A 24,705-nucleotide genomic window follows, 5' to 3' on the forward strand; every position below is an offset into this window, starting at 1 on the left:
TTTGCCTGCCTAACCAAACGGGCCGCGTTGAACCGCACACACTTGCAATTACACCAAACCTGTTTCCATATGGTAAAACAATAAAACTGCATTAAAATGAGATTATATTAGCCTGGATGAGTGTAGTGATTTTGTCATCATAGCGATATCGCAGCAACACAAATTAGAGACATATTTATCAGGCCAAACTATAATCAAACTATAAACCTGTTAACATATCCAACGCAAGCGACGTCATGCAAATGCCTGTGCCTGCCTTTGGACGATACTGACATCTTTTGGTAGTCAGATGGTAGTACAAATCCGTCCTCATAATTTGCAGGTGCTTGAATAGTCAAGAGAAGGTACCTTGTTTTGAAAAAAAAATACAAACAACACTACCAATTAGTCTATAGGCCAAATGTAAAAAGGAAGGTTTCTTCTTCTCTTTGAAAAAGAGTTTCCCCTCTATAAGCTATAGCCTAAACTTTGATCCGAAGCAGTAGCCTATGTGGATATTTGAACCTCTTGATTTGGAGTGCTGTGACCCCTGAGCTTTACCCTCCGCTGAGCTACACCCGGCCCATCATTTTTGGTGGCTGGGATACGAGCCACGAGGCAGGGCAAGATACTTCCGGGGCTCCGTTTCTTTCCGAGTTTTGGGTAATGACGTCTAGTATTTCTAGACCAGCTCCTAGAGAAGTACTCATGAACCGTGAACATTTTCAGAGAACGGTCTTCAAAGGCTGTTCTCATAGTATAACAAATCGGGGGAAAAAACATTGATGGAGGATCTGTCACGTTTTTGGAGGAAAAGAGAAAGAAGAAAACATAGAACCAGCTTATACACCCTCCCTTGCCGACTAATATCGCTTAATAGGAAAACACATAATAATCACATTTGAAAATTGCTACATTTTTAATAGCCTAAGAACATTACATATAATGTTTACTTTTAGGCTTAGGTTACCTGATTTTATGATTCTCAACTACATTTGCTTCACGCCCATTGTCAACTGCTCAACCCACCAGGCGGGCTGCCTTCCCAGAGTAGTGTCTTTCAGTACTGTCTTGTTGAGTCTGATTCACACCTTTTTATTAGGCCTCAGCTGTATACTTGTTCTTTGTGCCCCTGCAAAGTCACGTTCTATTCATAGTTCGGTCCAAGCATATACCTATTCGATTTCCCTTTCTGCTTGCGACCTGAACCCTGACCTGTTTGACCTTTCTGCAAATAGCATGCACACTAATTGGTGCCCTCTTTGCAATAGCAGGGGTTGTGAATTAGTAGGGATTCTTATGAGAGTTTCATGTAACTTACCACAACTTTTTCCCCTTTTTCAAGAGCTGGAAGTTTTTTCGTAACGTTTTACATGATCTTAGACTGTACTAGGCATACATGTTGTGGATTCCCTTAAGTCAGTGCAACAGGTCCATGCTCTGTAACAGCATGTTTTACAGTAGCTTTAGATAGCTTTTTACACTAGAATTTACTGGGTAAATAAATCAGCAGTTGAGACAATGCTGGATAAAGTCCCAATCGAGTCTTTAAGTAGGACTCTTATAATTCAGTTACAGTAAAAATGCAACCACGGGACAGTACTTGGCCTCATAATGCTTCTGTCCTTTGACCAGGCATTCTTATTAGATTTGACGTAAAACCATCCTTGAAAAACAAACAAGATTAGATCTTATGTTCCATGAGTTGTGAAACACAACTTATAAATGCCGTTGTATAGAACGTGTAAAGCATAATTTGTTAAATCACCCAAAGATGTCCATCTATTTCACAAAGTTGTGCAAAATTGTGAAATATGACACAAAATAGTCATGTTTTCATATGCACATCAAAGTCCCTGCCACTGATAATGAGAACCTAGAGATTGTTGAGCTTCTTCTCAACTACAATGTGTTTGTGGGAGATGCACTGATGCATGCTATCCGGAAGGAGGTTGTGGGAGCTGTGGATTTGATCCTCAACCACAAGAAGCCTAGCAAGGAGAAGCAGGTGAAACATGGACCGGTGGACTCTTTACCAGACACAGACTTTTTACTTCGCAGACACACAAACACACAAACAAAGCAATCTCATCAAGAATCTTTTTGTTGTTTTAGTCCTGCTTTTCGACCCCAGGCAAATGGAGCCTTCTGACTAAAGGACTGAAGGTAAGGTTCTCTGAACAGAATGACAGGAATCTGAGAAAAACATTTTCTGAACCATGAGAAGCACCAGAAACGGTAGACAACATGTAAATGACTATAGTACTTATGCTACTTGTTTGAAGCAATAACCATTGCCATTAAATGTATTTACAAATCACTTTGTTTTTACATCACTTGAAAACAAAAAAAATTATCTCGTTTTTGTCTGACTAGACTTGCTGTAACAAATGGTAAAATGTTTTTGGCCAAAACTTAGCAAACCTACTAACCCTAATAAACTTGATTCAACAAATAGGGCTTATCACCGCAAAATTGTTAGAAGACTTGGGCTAAGTGAAGAAGTTACAGGAGAGATAGGGGGGGAGATAGGGGAGTGTCTTTTTCAACCATTGGCAATGTGACGAATGTTTTATCTTGACTATGATTTTATCATGATTAACAATTTGTTTACTACCTCTCACCATCACCGACAGCCTTTTTAAGTTGTCCCTGTCTGCATCGTCTCTGGCCAGTGTTGTCCCTCTCTACTGCTGCCCCAGGCCTCCCCAGCTATGCGCCATAGCCAAGCAGCCATTTCACAGCTGGATAACAGAACAGACACTTCATTGCATAGGGACTGCATCCACCTGAAGATTGTCCGGGCTAAATCAGAACTGTCTGGCCTGGAGCGAGCCTATCTGCGTGCTATCGAGAAGGGAGACTACGCTAGTGTCAAACAGGCCCTAGAGGAGGCAGAGATCTATTTCAGGATCAACATCAACTGTGTTGACCCACTGGGACGCACAGCACTACTCATAGCCATTGAGAATGAGAACCTGGACATCATTGAGCTTCTTCTGAACTACAATGTGTTTGTGGGAGATGCCCTGATGCATGCTATCCGGAAGGAGGTTGTGGGAGCTGTGGATTTGATCCTCAACCACAAGAAGCCTAGCAGGGAGAAGCAGGTGAGTGAATCTCCTTTTTAAGAAACATCTGTTTGACCACAGCAGGGAGAACAATGTTTGAGCCACTACAAATATTCCTACAATAACACAAACTTGACAAGACAGGACCATGTTAGTCCGCATGTTATACTATTGGCTCTAATCTATCCTTGGTTTTTTAACAGGTGCCGCCAATCCTGTTGGAAAAGCGTTTTTCTGACTTCACCCCAGACATCACCCCCATTATCCTGGCTGCACAAACCAACAACTATGAGATTATCAGGTTGCTGTTGCAAAAGGGTGTATCCATACCTCACCCACATGCAGTGTGTTGCAACTGCATTGAGTGTTTGTCCAGCTCAGATGTGGACAGCCTGCGTCACTCTCGCTTGCGCCTCAACATTTACAAGGCCCTGGCCAGCCCTTCCCTCATAGCCCTCTCCAGCGAGGACCCCTTCCTGACTGCCTTCCAGCTCAGTTGGGAGCTGAAACAGCTCAGCGAGGTGGAGAATGAGTTCAAGTCAGAGTATGAGGCGCTCTCCCACCAGTGTAAGCAGTTTGCCAAAGATTTGCTGGACCAGACTAGGAGCTCCAAAGAACTGGAAATGATCCTCAACTACCGGGATGACATCAACCCTCTGTTGATGGAGAACACCAATGACTTGGCCCGTCTGAAGTTGGCCATCAAGTACCGTCAGAAGGAGGTAGGGTATTTGCAGGGCCGGCCCAAGCCTTTATGGGGCCTCAAGCAAAATTGATTTGGGGGCCCCTCGGCATCGCTTATCTTTGCCAATAAAAAAAAAAAAGAATATATTTTTACATAACACATTAAACTGTAATTTAATTTGCTATTGGGGGCCCTCTGGTAGCCACAGGGGCCCTAAACAGCCGCTTAGTTCGCTTATGCCTTGGGCCGGCCCTGCGTATTTGCTCAGCTGAGCTCAGGCTATTTTAATATTCAGATGGTCTGCAGATGGTTACTGGTGTCTTATGTTGTTCTAGAGAGAAAACTGTAGGGCCACTGATGATTCCCCCTTTGTATTCCGTACACTGTGTTTAATTCCAGTTGAAGTAATTGAAAACTAATTTCCATTGTCTGATATGAGTTTAGGTCAGTATATGATGAAAGGTATTTCAGTACATTGATCTTTTGCTGGTTCTAGCCACATTGTGTTGAGACTGAGTTGGAAATGTACTGAGATGAATGGTTTCCTGTAGGCGTTAGCATGGTATTTGCCAGTCCCATGGTACAGAGATAATTGTGGATAATGATACAATAGTAAACTGACCAAGCTTTCCCTGAAATACTAATATAACAAAGATAAAACAAACAATATCCACTCGTTGCTCTTTTTGAGTCAAATAGATTTTATTCCCATAGTGTAAATTTAATTGGATAGGTTGTGAATGAATCTGATGAATGTCACATTCTTTTCCTTTTTTATTCTTGAACTCAAATCTTCTGTTTCTTCTGAAGAAAGTCATTGAAATCTGGTCATAATTCTTTTAGGCTTTTGTCCAAGACTACACATATCTAGTAGTGGGTTCTATTCAGTTTCAGATGGTAGAGGAAAGAAGAAATTTAAATGAATTTAGAGAATTTGGTAAATACTGTTTCCTAAATTTATTTTTTCCCAGTGATACTATTCTCTTTCACCAAAACAAAATGAGATATTTTGTAATGTACTGTATTTTTCCTTGAGACCTGTTCAGATAAAATGAATAATTTAGGATTATCCTAGAGACTAGGACTATGAATCTCCTCCTCTTTCTGATTCTTCCAGTTTGTTGCTCAACCAAACTGTCAGCAGCTGTTGGCTTCTCACTGGTATGGCGATTTCCCAGGCTGGAGAAGACGCCACTGGGCAGGGAAGTTCATCATCTGTTTCATCATCGGCTGTCTTTTCCCAGTCTTCTCCCTCTGCTACCTAATCTCTCCTAAGAGCCGTTATGGCCTCTTCATACGCAAGCCCTTCATCAAGTTTATCTGCCACACAGCCTCCTACCTCACCTTCCTTTTCCTCCTCCTGCTGGCCTCCCAGCACATTGTGTCTACAAACCCTAACCGTCAGGGGCCGATGCCCACAACTGTGGAGTGGATGATCCTGCCCTGGGTCTTAGGTAACGTAACACCAGTTATTAATCAACGTAATAAGTGAAAGTAAAATGATACGTGATCAAATTTACTATTGGGCTAGATACTGTACTTATATATTATGAAAATAGTACCACATTTCATCTAGCACAGCTGTTTTTTTAATGCACAAGTGTTGTTCGCCAAGCCATTCCATATTCCAAAATGTGTTCCTTATGACAGTCAATACTCACTACAACCAGATGCCTTCCATGCATAAGTCCATCACACTTATTTCCCACCTGTGGAATTCCACCTAAATCAAGGAACTGAGCCGGACATGTCATGCCACCACCCCGTATCTTTTCCTTCTGCTAGGCTTCATATGGACAGAGATCAAGCAGATGTGGACTGAGGGCTTCCAGGACTACCTCCATGACTGGTGGAACCTGATGGACTTTGTCATGAATTCTTTGTATCTTGCCACCATTTCTCTAAAGATTGTTGCTTATGTGAAGGTATTGCTATGCAATTTAGGAATTATATTGCTGTCAAACCTGTTTCTTTATATTCTAGACACTTGTGTACTGGCACTCCAAGTACTTGGTATTTAATCTTCTAACCTCCCACAGTACAGTGGCTTCAAACCCAGAGAGAGTTGGGAGATGTGGCATCCTACCTTGGTGGCAGAGGCCTTGTTTGCCATAGCTAACATCTTCAGCTCCCTGCGGCTCATCTCCCTCTTCACTGCAAACTCCCACCTGGGACCCCTGCAGATCTCACTTGGCCGCATGCTGTTGGACATCCTCAAGTTCCTTTTTATCTACTGCCTGGTATTGCTGGCCTTCGCAAATGGGCTCAACCAGCTCTACTTCCACTATGAGACAGACGAAGGAAAGGATTGCAAGGGAATTCGATGTGAACTCCAAAACAACGCTTTTTCGACGTTAGTTAAACTTTAATCAAATGTCCATGTGTGTCAACTTTGACTGTACTAAGCCTGCCATGAAATAAGATACTTTATTGTTGGGATGTACAGAATCTCACTATATTGTTTATAGAGGTCTGCCTTGAGTATCTTTTATTATAAAATAATGTTTTTGATAGCTCCAAAATAGCTTGAGTCACGGACGTCCTCTCAGGTACTATAATAAATATATTTTATTAATAACTATGGTTTGGTTTGTCTTCACAGGATGTTTGAGACCCTGCAGTCTTTGTTCTGGTCCATATTCGGGCTCATCAGTATCTATGTGACCAATGTGAAAGCGGACCACAAGTTCACTGACTTTGTGGGTGCCACCATGTTTGGCACCTATAGTGTCATATCCATGGTGGTTCTGCTCAACATGCTCATCGCTATGATGAACAACTCCTACCAGCATATTGCTGTGAGTGTCAAGTGAATCTCCTATCCCTCCAGTCTGTATATCTCCTGTCTGTTTAAATACTGTCATCTTAATGACATAGGACGCAGCATGATTTATGAAATGTGTAACTCACTAAAGGATATGCTTTACGTTTAGGATCATGCTGATATTGAGTGGAAATTTGCAAGAGCAAAGTTGTGGATGAGCTATTTTGAAGAGGGAGGGACTTTGCCGGCCCCTTTTAACATCATTATCAGTCCAAAGTCCATCTGGTCCTTCATCACATGGTTAAAGGAACACATAATCAAAAGGACACAAGCCGTAAAAACAGAGAGATTTGGAAAGATGGGGGTGAGTTGTCTATGTAAACCCTGATACTTTGTCATGTGTGGTATTGTTCTGGATGTTCCCACTCAGTTTCGTTTTGGTATGAAAGAAAAAAGTACAATTCAATTACGTTCCCTGATTTAGGAAGGAAACGTACAAGAATTGTTTAGTTGTTTAGTTAATTTGAGTCATAAGTCCTCCATACTGGTCAGAAACACTGCTGCGATTCGTTTTCTCAGAAAGTTCAAGTGAGAGAATAGGCCAACTGTCTCCTGCGGCAGAGAGTACATCATTAGATTATAGTCATGCCAGCCATGAACTGAATTAATTTTTCCTTTTTTGTAGAGACGGGCTGCTGAAAATGTGCGAATTAACCACCAGTATCAGGTACAGATATGCATGTTCTCCCACTCAACAGCTTTTTCCGATACCAATATTGTATAATTAAGTGTAGAACACTCTTAATTTATTTTCTCAGGAAGTGCTGAAACATTTGGTAAAAAGATATGTTGCTGCAATGATCAGAGATGCCAAAACAAATGAAGGGCTGACAGAAGAGAATTTCGAGGTTAACTACTTTTTTTGTTTGATACAATATTGCATCACTGATATCTATTTTGGACTTCATTCGTACATCTATTGATGACCAAATTAAATTCACTGGTCTTTAACCCTTGACAGGAGCTGAAGCAAGACATTTCCAGCTTCCGATATGAAGTCGTTGGAATGATGAAGAGAAACATTTCAGATGGTCAATTAGGTCAAGAAAGTAACATCAAATATTCTGCACCGGACAATCAATTCACACCCTCCCCCACATTTCCCACTGCCAAGCCTCAGAGCAAAATCCCCCTCTTTAACGTCACTTCCACAATCTTGCAGAGTGCCACTGAAACCTCCACCTCCCAAGCCTTTACCAAACTAGTCAACAACCCAGTAATCCCGAAGCTTGTTCCCCTAGCTACAGAAGTCAGGTTGGCCTGCAGTGACTATCCCAATGATGTGTCAGACTTGGGGCGAAAGAACAAGTGTCCAGACAACAGCACTCAGGTGTTTCCTGTGTCATATGAGCCTGGGGAGTTTGACGAAGACCAGCGGGACTGCAATGGGGGATCCGGGGCGAGGGGCAGAGCCAGGATGTCAGAGGAGCAAGAAAAGGAGGTAGAGAATCAGGAAAAAGAAATCCGTCCATGGAAGCCAATATAGAGATTTTTCAGTCAATGAACTGATTCAGTGACTGATCAGTGATTTACAGAAAAAGAAATGATGGTCTGTTTGTTTAATTTGTGTTACAGAAGCTTCCTAATACGACATTGTGATGTTGACCACTGATCATAATGATGACCAAATATATATGCAAATGAGAAAATCTGAACTTTACATCAACAATACTGAAAGAAGGCATCAACATACTATACAAATGAGCATGTACAACAAAACTTCATGTTAAATAGTAACAGCATTTTCAACGTTTACCCGAGCTGTTGGATGCACTCACTGCATTTGTTTCACAATGTCTTGTCCCTTTGCCGTGCACTAATGAAACACTTTTGCAATGTAAATAGGCCCTATATACAATGGAAATATCAATAACCATAATTTCTCTCATGTATACACTGTGAAGAAGTATCAGGTCCTATCTGGTCTGTTTGGACGGAGTACTATCAGCTGTGAAAACAAAGAATTTGGGCAGTATAGTTAAAAAGCAAAAAAGCATGTAACACTTCACCACTAGGTGGTGTACATTGCATGTAAAAATGCAGTATGGCGGGACTTCCAACTCTGTTTGTTCACTTTTTGTTCGGGTTAGATTAGATTTGTGGCCAAATAATTGAGATTGCCACACACATGAATCTGGAAGATTCTCAATCTCCATCTGCTCTGAATTCTACAGCTGCTAAATCTGGAGCACATGTTCTGTGTTACGTAAAAATGACTTACAACTTACAGAAGTTTGGGGTTCACAAAGGTGACTCCCCCCGTACTTCTGTGAAAAAACTGCTTGTCATCAAAATGACAAATGCCCCTCAGACAGCATGCCTTCTTTGCTTCCACATGTTTTGTTTTTTTTTCTCACCATGCAAGTATGTCTAAAGGTATAAAGACAAAATATAATATTACTAACTACAAAGACAATTGTAATAGTATTCTGACTGGCCAAAAAAGTCTGTGTCAAATATGAACACATACTATAATGAAGCTGCAACAGGAATATATGTTCATAGAGGGAGGTTGGTCTGAATCTTTGCCATCCTTCTAGAGCAGTGAGGTATTTAAACTCCCTCTCTGCAAGGCTGTTCCCATTACTCTGGTTTTGTTAGGGCCAGTTGAGGGACTAAGGATGAAGCTCTTTTTTGCAGCTGCCTTTGCGTTCTTTGTGCTGTCTGCCTTTGATAGGGCTGATTCTTCTGCTTATGACAAAATAGTGACACACAGCCGGATCAGGGCTAAAAAGGAAGGGTAAGAAAATAGTATTATTAGTGGTACTGGTAGCACAGTAGAAGTATTATAGAGATGGTACTAGTATAATTTGCTGTTAGAATCAGTGAATATGTTCATGGCTGTCAAGCAAATGTATGGATTTTTGCAATTCTGAGTGAAGTTAAATATGGATATGATAAAATACTATTGCATAATAAATATAGCTATCAAGTACACCTTTTGTATGAATAAATAAAGATTCACAGTTGAAGATAGTTAAAAAAAAACAATTAAGACTATTACTGTTACTATTATGTACTATTTATGTACCATTGAAAATATTTACATTAATGTACTATACATGTTCCAATGCAAGCAAGGCATTTTGGCTCATTCAATGGGCACTGTAAATGTATGGTTCCTTTCTTAAATACCCCTGGTGCACATCAGACCCAATGTCTGCGCTCTCCAGCAAGTCATGGGGACCAAGAAGAAGTACTTCAGTACTTGTCGTAATTGGTACCAAGGGGCCATCTGCGGAAAGAAAGCGTAAGTGTCATTTTATGGTTCCTCCAGGCTATTATTTATTCTTTCTTAAACAATGAATTTGGAATTCTTCTACAACAAATTAGAGTTATCTCCATATGTCCCAGCACATCCAATACATCAAAGCAGTGTATCTATAGAATCAAGCAAAATATGTTTCACGTCAAGGTACCCCCTTAGTAAAATAAACATCCTAGTCTTGGTTGATGTGTTTTTAATACATGTACTTTATCCATCACACAAACAATGCTGTGGAAAATAGGGTTAAGCTCCAGTCCTGTGTGTGTCCATAATGACAGGCTTCTTTATTAGAAAAGGGTTTTATTAGCCAGACCCTGGTTTTATCCATTTACCGCATGCCAGTGGTGTGTGCATGGCTGGCTTACATACAGTATATTCTCTTTGGAATGGGAGTCTTGTCAAGTTGCTGACCAAACAGTAGTTTCCAGTTCCATGACTAGTGGAAGGTTGGGGTTTGTTCTGTGCGTGGGAGAGCAATGTGAAGATAGTGTTGCTGACTGTTGCACAGCATGACTTGTGTGTCCCCATCCCATCACTCTGTTGAAGTGGACTTACAGTAAAGGAGAACAAGAGAGAGACTGGCAGACAGCCATGACCTCAGAGCCTCAGCATAGCCTCAATCTGTTCCCAAAAGTAATGTCTTGTCTCTGATGAACAGGCAAACTGTTTATGACAACCTTCAACCACCATCCACCTTTTTTATTTTTTTATTCCCTTAATTATTATGAAACAAGCTATTTGAAAACCATTCATACTAATCTTATACTTGACGTATACCATGCAAATATTTATCAGTTTTCAGTATGAAAGCTTGTCTTTAGTATTTTATGTTTATAATCTAATAATGCATTGTCATTCATTATGATCATCAATAATTATCTTAAGTACTTAATTGAAAGTACATGGAATGTATATGAAATACAGAATGTGCAGTCCAGGTTTCTTTCTATGGAGGTTTCTCTATAAACAACTAGTGACAGGTATTTGCTTTATTATTCAAACTCCCATGCCAATTTGGCACCCAGGTATTTTTCTATATGACTCTGGAAGAGCATAAAGAAATATAGTGTAATGTTACTCATGATTAATTCCAGGTCTCAAATGCAGACTCTGCAGACCATCTGCAGGGTCCAAGATTGTATCAAATTGCAGACAGTGCCTCTGTTGCAACTACCATAGCTCTCACTTGCTCAGACTTGAAGGTTCACATGCTATAGTATTTTTTGGCAGCTGCTGTTGTTTTCCCCATCTTCTTCTGTTTCTATGAATTTAGGGTTGCTGTCCTGTTCCTCTTTAAGGAGTGAATATGTGATCTCACGTTTGGGTGGCCAAAAAAAAAGCAACCAGATTATTTTTTTCTAAATCATCTGCTCAGATGTTCAGCAACCTGCAAATCAACTTAGAAGTCACTAAAGTCAAGACAGACATACATACAGGGGCCTTCCCCAAACCGTTGGAAAACATTGCTTGTAGGATTACTGAAACAGATAGAGTTTTGTGGGGGTTTTAAACTTACCAAAAACAATCAACTCAAGATAATGTTATAATTCAGCTCAAAATAAGGTCTCCCAAATCTATAGTTACGAGAATGATATGAATGTTATCAGCCCATCAATCTGTAGGTATAGCAGAGCATGTCTCTTTGTCCTACAGGACTGTACTGTATGAATGCTGCCCTGGATACATGAAGCTTGATGGTCTGCGTGGCTGCCCAGCAGGTATGTACTGTGTGTATTGGTGTTTACACTGTATGTGATACTGTACTCAAAGAATACAAGTAAAGGGTATAAAGCACAATTAAAACATGCAACACTACAGGATTTTAAATGAGGGGATGTTGATTGAATGTAGATTTGTTTTGTTACTTTTGTGTGTGTGTAAAGGGAGAGTGGTGTTTACATGTTATTATTCTGGTGTCATACCCTTTCTGAAGTGGCCCCAATTGATCACGTGTATGGTACTCTGGGATTGGTGAAGGCCTCCTCAACCCAAGAATACTCCGACATCTCCAAGCTGAAGCTTGAGATTGAAGGATCTGGATCTTACACGTTCTTTGCTCCCAGTAATGACGCTTGGGATCTTCTGGAAGAGGTAATTCCCACCAAAATACAGGTGATACGCATTTTCTTCTACTGGAGAACAATGGTGTCCCTATCTACCTTATAGATAGTGAAGAGTGCCTTGGTCAGCAACGTAAACATAGAGTTGTACAATGCCCTGCACTACCACATGGCCAACCAACGTCTCCTGACAAAAGATCTGAGGGATGGCATGACTGTCACCTCAATGTACAACGACCTGGGCCTCTACATCAATCACTACTCCAATGGGGCAAGTCTTGTCTATCTTTGACTACATTAAAGCACATAAAGTAAAAAAAAGGTTATGTGCATTCAGATTGTATAAAACAGGCTGCATTGTGCGCAGGTGGTCACTGTGAATTGTGCCAGGATCATCCATGGTAATCAGGTGGCAACCAACGGTGTGGTGCATGTCATTGATCGAGTCATAACTGCTGTTGGCAACACCATCCAAGATGTCATCGAGGTTGACGATGATCTGACATCACTGAGTGTAAGTTGTGAAGATTCTCTCCACTCATCTCCTTCCTAACTCTCCTCATTTAATCATCAATGTGTTAATAAGCACTGTCTGAAGACATTCTACTGTGTGACCTCTACCTGTAGGCTGTTGCTGTGGCTTCTGGCTTGCTAGACAAGCTGGGTGAGCCAGGACATTACACCTTGTTTGCCCCTACTAATGAAGCCTTTGACAAGCTGGACAAGGATGTACTGAAAAGACTCATGAGCGACAAGGGTGTCCTCCAAGGTAAACATTCAACTAGGTACTCAGTACTACTCTGAAATGCCTGTTGCTAATACAAAGACAAGCTGGCATGAGGACCTTCAACAGTGGAAGGGCTACTAGACTCATTATCATGCTTAGTGAAATGAAAGAACAGGAATAGAAAGTTAACGGTTCCCGGTTCACATGTTTTCTGGAACGGGCCCCCTGAAAAAACATAGTGCAAAAGAAAAAAAAAAATCCTACTGAAAACAGATGGGATCCCTGGTCAAAGCTCTGGATTTAAAATTCTCAGACAGTTGGCAAACTGAAAACTTGCTACAATTGTACAAGTATGTCATGGAAAAAAGCTTTACATTCAAAAGATGAGTCTATAAATAGAGATGATGAAGATCTGTTGATAAATTGATACTCTTATGTTTCAAAGACAGGCATTGTCAATTTTAGATCGCGTTTTGGTGGCACAAAAACATTTACAAATGTACAGTATATCAAAGAATGTTGGCAAAACAAAACATATCAATATGCTTTTAGATTGCTACAGCAATAGTGGCCTCTATGAAACATTGTTATCACAATCCATCATACACATCCCCTTAAACATTATGGCAGATGAGGCAGGAAGCAGCTGCCTCAGTCAGTGAGCGTTAAAAAGTTATGCAATCCCTAACCATTACATTATTCCCAAGCCTGCGATGTATTGACAGATCAGACCCCATCAGGCAAAATATAATTGTACATGAAAGCAACCCTCCCAATGGCCTGAAGGATGTAAAGGATCTCCTGGCTGCCTGTGCTTTGACATGCTAGTACTGGCAGTGGAAAGCTAGCTAAGTTATCATCATATAAATCTGTCTGGATCCTATCCCCTCCATGATAGGCAGCCACAAAACTCAACCCATGAAATCCACTGTCGCGCCATGTCTTAAGAAAGATAAAATGGTTCTTTGTCTTGCTTGCAGCACTGCTGAACTTCCACCTCCTAAACTCTGTCCAGTGTTCTGAGGCCATCATGGCTGGCACCTCCTTTGAGACCCTTGAAGGTCACAACATTGAAATTGGCTGCAATGGGGACACCCTCACTGTCAATGGTATCACGATGGTACTGAAGAAGGACATTGTCACCACAAATGGTGTCATCCACCTGATCGACCAAGTGCTCATGCCTGACTCTGGTTTGTCTTTTTGACCTTTCACCACATATTACAAGCTGTTATGATGTATGAGTCAATATAAACCTGCATGGTAAGTCATTAAGTTTTCAATAACAATGACATGTCTAATTCTTGATCAAAGCCAAGGAGGTTATGGAACTGGTGGGTAGTTCTCAATCCACCTTCGGTGACATGGTTTCTGAGCTCGGCCTATCTGCAGCCATGAGCCAAGAGGCTGAGTACACTCTGCTGGCTCCGATGAACGCAGCCTTCACTGGTGAGTCATGTCTCACCCCTGAACATTCCACCTCCCAACTTCGGTGGGTAAACACACCAGGTGCTCAAAACGTGGCTCCGGTTAACTTATGGCTGAATCAAGATATACACTGAATGGATCAAATAAGATTTTACAAGAAAGGCTACAAGATTTTGCAACAATTTTCCCCTCACAGATGAGGTTATGTCAATGGACCAGAGGTATCTCAAGGTTATTCTGGAGAACCATATTCTGAAAGAAAAGATCGTGCTTGGACAGTTGTACAATGGCCAGCGTCTAGAGACCATTGGAGGGAAGTTCTTAAGGGTCTTTGTTTATCGCACAGTAAGTTCATCTTCCTTCTATCTGATGTGTTTCTTTTCATTTGAAGAGCAGATGACTATCCACATTAAGTTGATCTCAAAGCAATCAATATTTAGTTTAGCTTGTCAGATGTGTATCTTTGGACAGTTAATTTATTTGAAAGAAAATATATGTATTACAGTGTCTTAGACCATGCATGCATTCATAACACTTATTTAATACAAATGTTAGATTTACTTAATGGCAATATTTATACAGTGACTTACTTGAATGAGATTTTAACTGCCATTACATATATCAGCTGAATATTAGTTTCAGCTAACATAACTGAGCAAAGCAAAAGCAAAGCAACGGTTCATTGTTTGGCATTGGTTAAGTTAGAACTATTTAAATTAGTCAAGCGGCATTTGTCACAAAATTGTTAGACTAATGCTGATCGAGTACCATCACAGATTCAAACAGCTGCTTTAAATTATAACCCATGGAATGATCTGTAGGCTGTCTGCATTGAGAATGCCTGCCTGGTGAGAGGCAGTAAGGAGGGGAGCAACGGAGCTCTCCACCTGATGAAGATGCTGTTGAAGCCTGCTCAGGCCAGCATGTTCCAGATCCTCACTGACAACGGAGGCTTCAAGTAAGATATGGAAGGTTGCCAGTTCAAGTGAACTGAAAAGTTGGCACACTGAACTACACTGACCAGCTGTTTATACTTGCTGACAGGATATTCTTGTCCCTGATGGAGGCCGCAGGCTTGACTGACCTGCTGAAGCAGGAGGGTGATTTCACTCTGTTTGCCCCGAGTGATAAAGCCTTTGCTGGTGTGGGAGACGGGGATCTAGCCATACTGAAGGGTCAGTGTTTCAGACTAATTCATTCATTTTCAAAGTGTTGAAGTGCTCAACTGTAATACTGTAGTTATAGTATCACATTCTATAACAGATTTCAACAAACATCAGACTTCTAATCCATCTAATGCATTTTTCCTTATATAATAAACAGGTGACATGAATGCCTTGAGGACCGTCCTACTTTATCACTTCAGTAATGGTGTCTTTATTGGCGGAGGTCTGGAGCCTGGAGTGACCAACCTTTTGAAGTCTCTTATGGGCAGCAATCTTCGGGTGCTCTCTGTAAGAATGCTAATAGATATATATTTATATTAGTTGGGTCTATTCAAAATAGCATTGTAACCCTAACACTAAAAAAAACAAAGCAGAACCAGGAAATACATTATGCATGTGTTCTTGTTCTATTTGTCAGGCAAACAATACTATGAAGGTTAATACTATCAAGGTTCCTGAACACGATATAATGGCTACAAATGGAGTCCTTCACTTCACAGATAGTCTTCTGTATCCTGCAGGTAAGAAAAGTTTCAATTCCTTCGTTTGCAAAGCTTTGGCGGGGCCATTACAGTTTTGTATGGTGTTGGTACACCAGGGAACAAACTTGGGATGGACTTGGGAACTCTGTGCATGGACCATAATTTTAAACCTGCCAGTGTGGCTAACACCTAGCATTTGTAATTAGACCAGCCTGTTGGAAGCCAGGATCTCCTAGGGCTCCTGAAAAGGCTCATCATGTACATCCAGATCAAGGTAAAATTAGAGAATGCTCATTTGTTAATACCATGTTCCTGTTCATTCAAACTGCACAAATCTGTATGGAATTTATAAAGGTACGTTTATATAAAGGTACGTTTACAAAGTTATTTAGAATGTTAGTAAGTATTTTTCCTATACAAAAGCATAGTGTCATTTAATGCACCCTTCTAAATAATATTCATGTCTAATACATTTGTTGTTGTTGCAAATATGTGTATTGTAGTAAAATAGTCTTACTATAACAACGCGGTGGTAGAACAAAAATAATATTCTTATCAAATATGGTCGCAAACTTAAGATTGCAAGCATATGCCTATTGAATTGAGAACAGAGTGAGACCACATATCATGCCAGGACTTGACACAGTTTTGCAGGATTCCCTTTGTACCATACCGAGAAAATGTTTACATGATTATACTTGCATGAAGAAGGGAGCAGCTGCAATATTTAAAAATTAGGTATAATGTTACATTTTACAAACCTTAATCAACACACCTTATCATAAAAAAAAAACCTTGGACAGGTAGTTTATCGGAATGCTCAGTGTTGCCCAATGGATTAGCTGAATATAACTTTACATGAAAAGGAAATACTTTAACTATAACTATAATATCTCTGTTGCTTACCTTTTACTTGCAGTATGTGTCAGGATTCAGATATAAAGAAATTCCCCTTACCTTCATGAGTAAGTAAAGCCGTAATATGGGACGTCATGCATGGTTTACATACATAGATATGTTGCTTACCTGCCGCATATGCAGGTTGTTTGGAAATAAGACACACTCCTGTACGTTTGATTTTTTTATATGTTTTCCTTCAAAGAGTCATCTATCACCAAGGTGACCAGGGTCATTGAAGGTCAGCCAACTATCACCAAGGTGACGAGAGTCATTGAAGGTGAGCCGTCTATCACCAAGGTGACCAGGGTCATTGAAGGTCAGCCGACTATCACCAAGGTGACCAGAGTCATTGAAGGTGAACCGTCTATCACTAAGGTGACCCGGGTCATTGAAGGTGAGCCATCTATCACCAAGGTGACCAGGGTCATAGAAGGTGAACCGTCTATCACCAAGGTGACCAGAGTCATTGAAGGTAAGTTGTCCATCACCAGGATTACATTATTAGAGGCCTTACACTGTGAACTGTTTATTACTCTGCTACTGTTATACAATGTATAATATTGTATAGAACAAAATAAATAGCTCTGACGAGGGCATGGTTCCTCCCAAGGAACCGATCTCTCTGATTTAACCACTATGCAGGGTAACCCTGAACTGCTTGAAATGGACCCTGACAAGATAGCAAAAATCATTCAAGGTGAGATTCACCAGCAGATATCATCTTTGTGTAAAAAGTAAAATCAGATTTTTATGATAATAATGTTTTTGTTGTTGTACGCAATAGCATCTGAAAAGTTTTTGCATTGTTGATACATGTCTTATCTGCAAATTATGCAAAATTGTAGATGTTATATTTTGTCTTATAGAATGCAGACAGGAATTAAACACTTCAGTATTGCTTGAACTGTACACTTACAGTCCTTGATTATATCCTGACTTACTAAACGCACTATTTGTACATTACTTTGAATGTAAACATATGATGAAAAAATACATGTAAATGTAAACATTTCTCTACAGAGGGAACTGGTAGGCGGGTAACTGGGAGAAGAGTTCAAGGTAATAATGATTCCATGACCATTTTAAAGTATCATGTGCATTACTGTTAATACAATAATTTAAGTATTGTATTGACAATCAGTCAACATTTACTTATTTTATGATCTTTTGCACTAGCTGGACTCAGAAGGAGACTTTCCCCGCAACCCACGGAGGAGAGAACATAGATAAACCAGGACACTGATGACTTCACAAAAGTAAAATACAGAGACAGACAATCCCCATGGTCCCCGTAGTAGGTCTACACTTACAGCTATTTTGTGTTTGATATTCAGTAATACTTGGTTAAAATGGTGACAGAAGCAATTGTAGGAGTAATATAATTTTAAAATCACCAGGTAATGTAAATATTTTACAAACATTTGTGGTAGATTGTGTTCAACGTTGGTCGAAAAAACTAAACTAAATCCAAAATATATAAAACCAAGCTACATACTGCATTCAAAAACTTACAAGGAGTGCGATTTAATCATGAATGCTTTTTCTACTAGATTTTCTATTGATCTCTGATTCTCTATTGATCGCAGCATGGTCATTATTTGTATTTTGCTAATTTGTTTTCAAAATGTAAGATTAATAAAAAAAAATTGATGTTACCAGAAATTGTTTCACCTTAAACTTGATGCTAAGTCTTAGTTTTAGATAATCAGTATGTGTGTTTTTTGCTTTCACCACAAACTGTATTCTCTGATCATGCAAATCTTTATCTTTTACTTTGTGTTGTTTTAAATATTTACATATACATTAAGTCATTTAGCAGACGCTCTTATCCAGAGCGACTTACAGTAAGTACAGGGACAATCCCCTAAGGCAAGTAGGGTGAAGTGCCTTGCGCAGGGACACAACGTCATTTGGCACGGCTGGGAATCGACCGGCAACTTTCTGATTGGTAGCCCGATTCCCTAACCGCTCAGCCATCTGACCCCCGAACTTCATGTGCAACATTTGTTAAATATAAATCTTTTGGTAGCATTTTTACTGTGGTTTGCAAACATTTATTAATAAACTGTAATCTGTGTAATAAATATGTCAGCATGGGTGTTTCAACCATTTTAACTGGTTTAATTCTTAGACCCACACCATAAAATAAGAGATAGTCATTGTTGATGTCCTAGATCTCCAGAACATGTACAATTTAAACATTGACCACAACATTAACGGCTGACTTAATTTCAAGGCTTATTGCATCCATAAACCATTTTGGGATAGCAGTCTATTATATATATATTTTTCTCCACACTTTAGGGAACGAAAAATAGGAGAACAAATTCACATAATTATCTGCATAATCAACAACTGTTATCTTATTAGGTTTTTCTTGTTTAAGTTGATACTGCACTTTGTTTGTAACAAGGATAGTTTATCACGGGTTTAATAACATTCTGCAAGAATTGTCACAACTAGGGTTACAAAGAACTGACAACATCTAGCCAATACTCTGTAGATAACTATAAACAGCTGGTCCTGGAACAGTAGAAAATGTTTCAGAGCTGGCATGCAATGGGATCCAAAGCTGTCTCTTGAGTTCTGGCTGAAAACGTGCACATAGCACCTTACAATGAGCACACCAGTGCAAGTCAATGATTGTAATTTTAAGATTCAAAGTCCCTGAATTAAGTCTGTTCCAAAAGGTCATAGTTAATTTAATACTAATCTTTAACGTCTGTACTTATATATAATACACGTTCAAAACATATGATATTTGTGCTCCAAACACTGCCTTCATTTGAATTTCTAGGAGGTAAATGTCCTGCATTTATATAGTGCATCTAACGGCACACCCAGAACACTTCAAAGTTGCCTCTCATTCATCCACACACGGTGACAGAGCTGCCATGCAAGGCGCTGGCCTTCCCATCAGGAGCAACTTGGGGTTCAGTGTCAACAAGGACACATGGCCATGAGGAGTTGGAGATCAAACCACGAACTTTGCAATTAATGGGTGACCCCCTCAACCCCCTGAGCCATAGCCGCCCATTTGGTGGATGCAAAACATGTACTAAACATGTAAACCCTCCATCTACAGCTCTCTGGTAGGCAGTAGTCACCCACATTAGGATTCGAATGGGAGAAATTGCCTTGTTTTTCCTTTTCCCATGATGTCCATGTTCTGCTACTTCTGTGTATTTCAAGTCGATTGGTGATGGTTACCAATAAAACGTTTTTGTTACCTTGAAATGGTCGTCAAATAATTAGTATTTTTTAAAGCAATAAATCATGCTCTTAATTGTGTCTCTGTGACTTTGACTTGCTGTCTATAAATGTTACAGCCAGAAAACCCTGACTGTAACGTTACAAACAAACATATTTGTATTCCAGTATTTGACCTGTTAATGTTGGTATCTTTTGATTAAGATGATGCAACTTGTAAATTGCATGGACTGTATGTTGAGGGTTCAGTTACCATAAAAATAGATTAGACAATTTACAATGTATTTCAAGCATGTGAAAAGTCAAGGTTTTCAAACATTCAGCAGGGGTTCGTGTAGTGACAGGCAGTCATTTGTATTCATCCCTGGAGGCAAGGAGCATCCAGCAGGGCCCTCATTCCTCACTCTCACTCATCATTAACAACATGTTGTAGTATGTGTTCTATTCTGCTTTGGTAGAGCATAGCAGTAATGCACATCACAGATGTCCCCTTAGCTAGACTCCAGCATGCACACTAAATCAAAAGCTGTGGAAACTTTGGACAGTCAAGGGGCAGGAATTCAGTAAAGTTAAAAACATCCTTTTAGAATGGAAAAATGCATGGAAAAGGCGTTTTTATTTTTTGAATGCAGTTACAAACACTTATGGGTTTACGGAAGAGCATGGAGATGGGTCAACGTGATTAGCTCTTGATTGGTTCAATGATTGCTCTTTTGTTGTTCTACAATGGACATCTTAAATGCAGTTCCTTTATGCGTTTGATAAATAGGCTGAGTGTCATCTTTAAGATTGGTGGCCCTCCAACTACAGCACTCTGGTAGGCAGTAGTCACCCTCATTAGGATTTGAATGGGAGAAATTGCCCGTAATTCACACCCTGGCCAAGGTGTTTGTGTGCATTGGCAAGAATATTTATCATTTAGCTTAAGTGAGCAAATACAGTACAGTTTGTACAATTCAGTTTTGTGCAGCCAATCCCTTTAAAGCTTGTTCATACCAGACAGAACATGGGAAGTACTGTAACTTTCAACATTTGGAATGGTTCCATTCCAAGGTAACATGCCTCTAGGTGCAGTCAAAGTCCTTACAGGCAACATAAATCATCTAATCAGCAGCATCAATCAACTCATCATTCTCATCCAAACACAATATCTGAAACATTGGTTTCAATGAAATGAAATGGCTAGTGTCTGGTTTCTTTATGTTATGTAATTGTTCAGATTTATAACTGTTATCTGATTTCTAAAAGAATAGGACTGTTTAATCACATAAACTGGCAAAGTAATGTTTCGCTTTCTGTAGTGAGGGTTTCACATTAGGGTCAACATTTCCATAAAGAAACAAATGTGTGACTTATAGCATTGCTGAAATAAAATGGTAAATATAAAACAAATGTGTGAAGATGTTCTCAAAGATTTTCAGTGGTTTTGGAAATACTAATTGTACACCAAGATTTTCAACTCAATTCATGAGAGTGTTACGATAACCCACAAATAATTGTGTTGGCTTTTCCTTCAAAGGGATGAGTTAATGAGGCAAAGTTTGCTAGCTTAGGCACTTCATGATATCAATCACAATGACAGTTTCATCCACCATTGATGTCTTTTATAGGGTGTGGCAGAGGAATGTCTTTTATGTGGGCACATAAAGCTCAAGAAACACTGGAAAATTATGTAGCTTTGGGCTAGTACATTATTAGATCTAAATATCTGTAAATATCAAAGTTCACATGTGGGTTGGTTTATCGTATGCACCTTCCGGCCACAGTAAATTCCTTGTTTGTGTGAACTTGGCGAATAAAGCTTGTTCTGATTCTGATTGTCACATATGTACAGTAATCTACTGTATTACATATGTATGTTGCATGTTCCCATTATACTGGAACATTTAACAGCATTAGCTATACAATGGCAGACAGCTTTCTTTTCAGTAAAGTAAATGTGAATTAGTATTGAGACAATTAGCATAGTTACTTCTAAACTGCCTTTTATGATCAAATCTAAACCAAATGTTATTCCCACATTTTTTTTAGCAGAGCAGAAGAACCCTCTCTGAATGTGTTCACTTACGAAGATGTTTTCAGAAAATGCTTAGTAAATACTTTGGCAAAAGTTACATGTGTTTACTCTGAACACTATTTTTATTGGAATACCACTTCTGGAATCTGTATACTCACTGCTGTGTTTTACTGTGTTTGTACGGTACTATAGCTTGTGCATTTCAGGAGTTTAACCTGTATCAATTAATCATGAACCATGTGCGTATAGAGGCTGATACCTTCAGAGATAGTTGGAGAACCTGCCAATTGTGAGCACAAGAATCCTGTGTAATGGCCTAGTGAAAGACATATCCCATCTCTACTGAAGCCTGACATGAGTGAATGCGCTCCCACTGAAGAACCTCAGCCTGACCCCTCATAGCCTTTGACAAGAGGAAAGCAGCACTATTTCCCAGCCTGCATCTTATACAAACATCCTGTGTCACTTAGATTAGATATACAGTACTGTGTAAACTGAGATTTTTAGTTGTGCTGATTTAGTTCTACCGAATACCAATCTCGATAGTACTGTACAGACAATATTCAATACAGCACATGATGTCCAAATGTATTTTGCCTTTCAACTATGGATTGGCTAGCCAACATTTGTTCAGAACTGAAATAAGAGCATCACAGCAATGCTTTTCCATCTAAATCTTGATTTGACAGGAAAAATCAGCTTTGACTGTTGCACAATCAGTCTATCTGCTCCAGAATCCTGCCAAGTGTCACTCACCGCCAGAGCAACAGAAATGGAACCTAATAAATAACCTTTTTTGGCGCAATAACTCTTCTTGTAGTTACCCTTAATAACCCAAGAATGTTATTCAACGTAATGCTACGTGGCTTCAAATGTGGGCCACTGTTCCTTTTAAGTTGTCTTTCACTTACTGTACCATTGCTTCTTTTCAGATCAGTTTACTTCTTATATTTTTCAAGTTTGATTGAATATGCTGATAACTGTACAATACTACACCAGACTATTTAGAGTCATAATATAATGCCCTCATCCAAATCTTACTCTAAATATGTTACAAGGTACAATACAGTTTACAGTGCAATTTGGATTAGCAGGTTGTGTGATGGATATCTTAATCAATGTTCTAAGCTCGAGTAGAGACACATAATTGTTACAGCAGCCTTGGTCTGTAAAGGTCATTCCCATGATTGATGAGATTTTATTTATATTTCAATCATATAAATAGTGTGCAATAATGCATGACAGAAGCCAGATTTTTTCTTACCTTTCAAAGGAATACACCTTTGTACAGTAGCAGTCTAAGGAGCAGTATAAGGTGCTACCGTTGCCACCCACAACTTTTCATTGAAAGCCTTGTTCCATTACAATGTTCTGATTCATACCAGGTCAAGTGTGAAAACTCATTGACACAGGCCAGATGTCTTGGCTCTTGTGGTTAGGTATTTTAATGCTGTTCTTCATTGTAAAATATTTTAGATTCTTACAGATGGCATACCATTCTAGAATGGATGAACAAACGTTATTTATAATTAAATCTCTTTGCTATCAAAGGGTTTTTATTTGAGAACATTGACTAAATCTAATACGAAGTTCCCTAGAAAAGCCACGGTTCAGTCATAGATAGATGACTCTTCCTGGTGAGTGTATGATTACATAACCACTCATTGCAGAGACCAAACCAACTGGTTCAGAAACATGATGATGACTTCATGTAGATACTTAAAAAAAAAAAAAAAAAGACAAAGACATAGATAGACTTATCAACAAAATGTTAATACATCCCGAGCATTAGTTCTGATGAATACACTTTTTGAGTGTTTTAGTGTCTCAGACAGAAAAGGCCCTTTGACAATTATACAGTTGACCTAACAATTATGGGTTTGCGCGCAGCTGGAATGAACACCTGTGGGACATGATTCATCACTCTCAAGTTCAACCTGCTTTAAGTCCATGACCTAAACACTGTAAAATCAATTTGAAATTTTTGTATTGACTTTTGACATTTGACATATTTTTCCAGAACTACATATGAGTCAGTCACAGCTATCTGTCAGTGTTGTGGACATCAGGCTTAAAGAAGATACAATTAAGTAACTCGGCTATCAGTAAGAAAAATAGTAGACTTCACACTAATAAAACAAATGCACTGTGAGCAGCTTTAAAAAGTATTTCCTCAAGCTTTTTGAAATTTAGGCAATATACAGACAGTGAAATGTGTAGCACCATGCATACTCTCATCTTTCTTTTAAGATGGCCTTGTCATCTGCTGAGATGTACCCTCCCTCTTGGCTGATTCTGAAGGAGTCAGCCACGTAGATGGGATTCCCTGTGTTTCCACAAGCCAGCTTTCCACTGAACTACAGCATGACATAGTTCCTGGTCAAGCGCTCCAGTACTGTGGTGGTTGTTCCAAGGCTTCTCCATGTGTCCACACAAGCATGGTAATAGAGGAAAAAACCAAGGAAAGACCCGGCAAAATAGACTAATGAAGGATTAAATCAATGTTTTAGCATACTGGTGTAAGAAAAATAACTTTGTTTTAAAATGTAACCAGTATTCATAGTTTGTTTAATCTAGCAATACACAGTTTGAGTCAACATTGGAAGTGTATAGTAGAGCAGTGCATGATATAGAACAGAACAATGGACATTAACTTCACTCCTGAGTTCTTTTATCCACACTTCACTTTCTGATTCATGATAGCTTGGAATGGCATTCCATCCTGTGGTTCCCATTTGTGCTGACATGCTGTTGTCCACTTCATACCTTTTCTTTGCATGTACAGTATTTACTGTATGTAGAGACAAGTTGGCACAACTGCAAAAAGAAGTCTTTGTGCTGCCGCTGCTTTTCATAATCCCAGTTCTGCTTTTATGAAGACCATGTTA

At 39.5% G+C, this 24,705-nt stretch overlaps 2 protein-coding genes across 3 annotated transcripts; both read left to right on the forward strand.

Moving 5' to 3' along the window:
* Positions 1–1,983: 1,983 nt before the first annotated feature.
* trpc4b (transient receptor potential cation channel, subfamily C, member 4b) lies at positions 1,984–8,881 on the forward strand. Its single transcript, XM_084673930.1, has 11 exons — positions 1,984–2,145; positions 2,616–3,089; positions 3,254–3,772; positions 4,853–5,189; positions 5,521–5,660; positions 5,775–6,088; positions 6,338–6,533; positions 6,669–6,863; positions 7,185–7,226; positions 7,318–7,407; positions 7,521–8,881. The coding sequence occupies exons 2-11, from the start codon at positions 2,694–2,696 to the stop codon at positions 8,043–8,045; spliced, it is 2,754 nt and encodes a 917-aa protein (XP_084530056.1). The 5' UTR covers positions 1,984–2,145; positions 2,616–2,693; the 3' UTR covers positions 8,046–8,881.
* A 170-nt stretch (positions 8,882–9,051) lies between these two features.
* postnb (periostin, osteoblast specific factor b) lies at positions 9,052–18,674 on the forward strand. 2 transcript variants are annotated; one of them, XR_014729915.1, is made up of 20 exons: positions 9,052–9,299; positions 9,711–9,809; positions 11,481–11,545; positions 11,761–11,918; positions 11,994–12,158; positions 12,255–12,401; positions 12,515–12,656; positions 13,595–13,807; positions 13,929–14,063; positions 14,239–14,387; positions 14,864–15,000; positions 15,087–15,217; positions 15,366–15,496; positions 15,627–15,729; positions 15,897–15,964; positions 16,610–16,655; positions 16,793–17,062; positions 17,233–17,287; positions 17,611–17,649; positions 17,767–17,811. XR_014729915.1 is itself a non-coding variant. In XM_084673931.1 (20 exons), exons 1-20 carry the CDS (start codon positions 9,181–9,183, stop codon positions 17,814–17,816), a joined length of 2,454 nt encoding a protein of 817 aa, XP_084530057.1. In that variant the 5' UTR covers positions 9,052–9,180; the 3' UTR covers positions 17,817–18,674. The 2 variants fall into 2 exon arrangements, 1 of the variants encoding a protein (XP_084530057.1); XM_084673931.1 differs by having other exon boundaries at positions 17,201–17,287; positions 17,767–18,674.
* Positions 18,675–24,705: the final 6,031 nt, after the last annotated feature.

Source organism: Hypomesus nipponensis, chromosome 15, assembly GCF_054491055.1.
Source record: "Hypomesus nipponensis isolate SF chromosome 15, ASM5449105v1, whole genome shotgun sequence".
NCBI lineage: Eukaryota > Metazoa > Chordata > Actinopteri > Osmeriformes > Osmeridae > Hypomesus > Hypomesus nipponensis.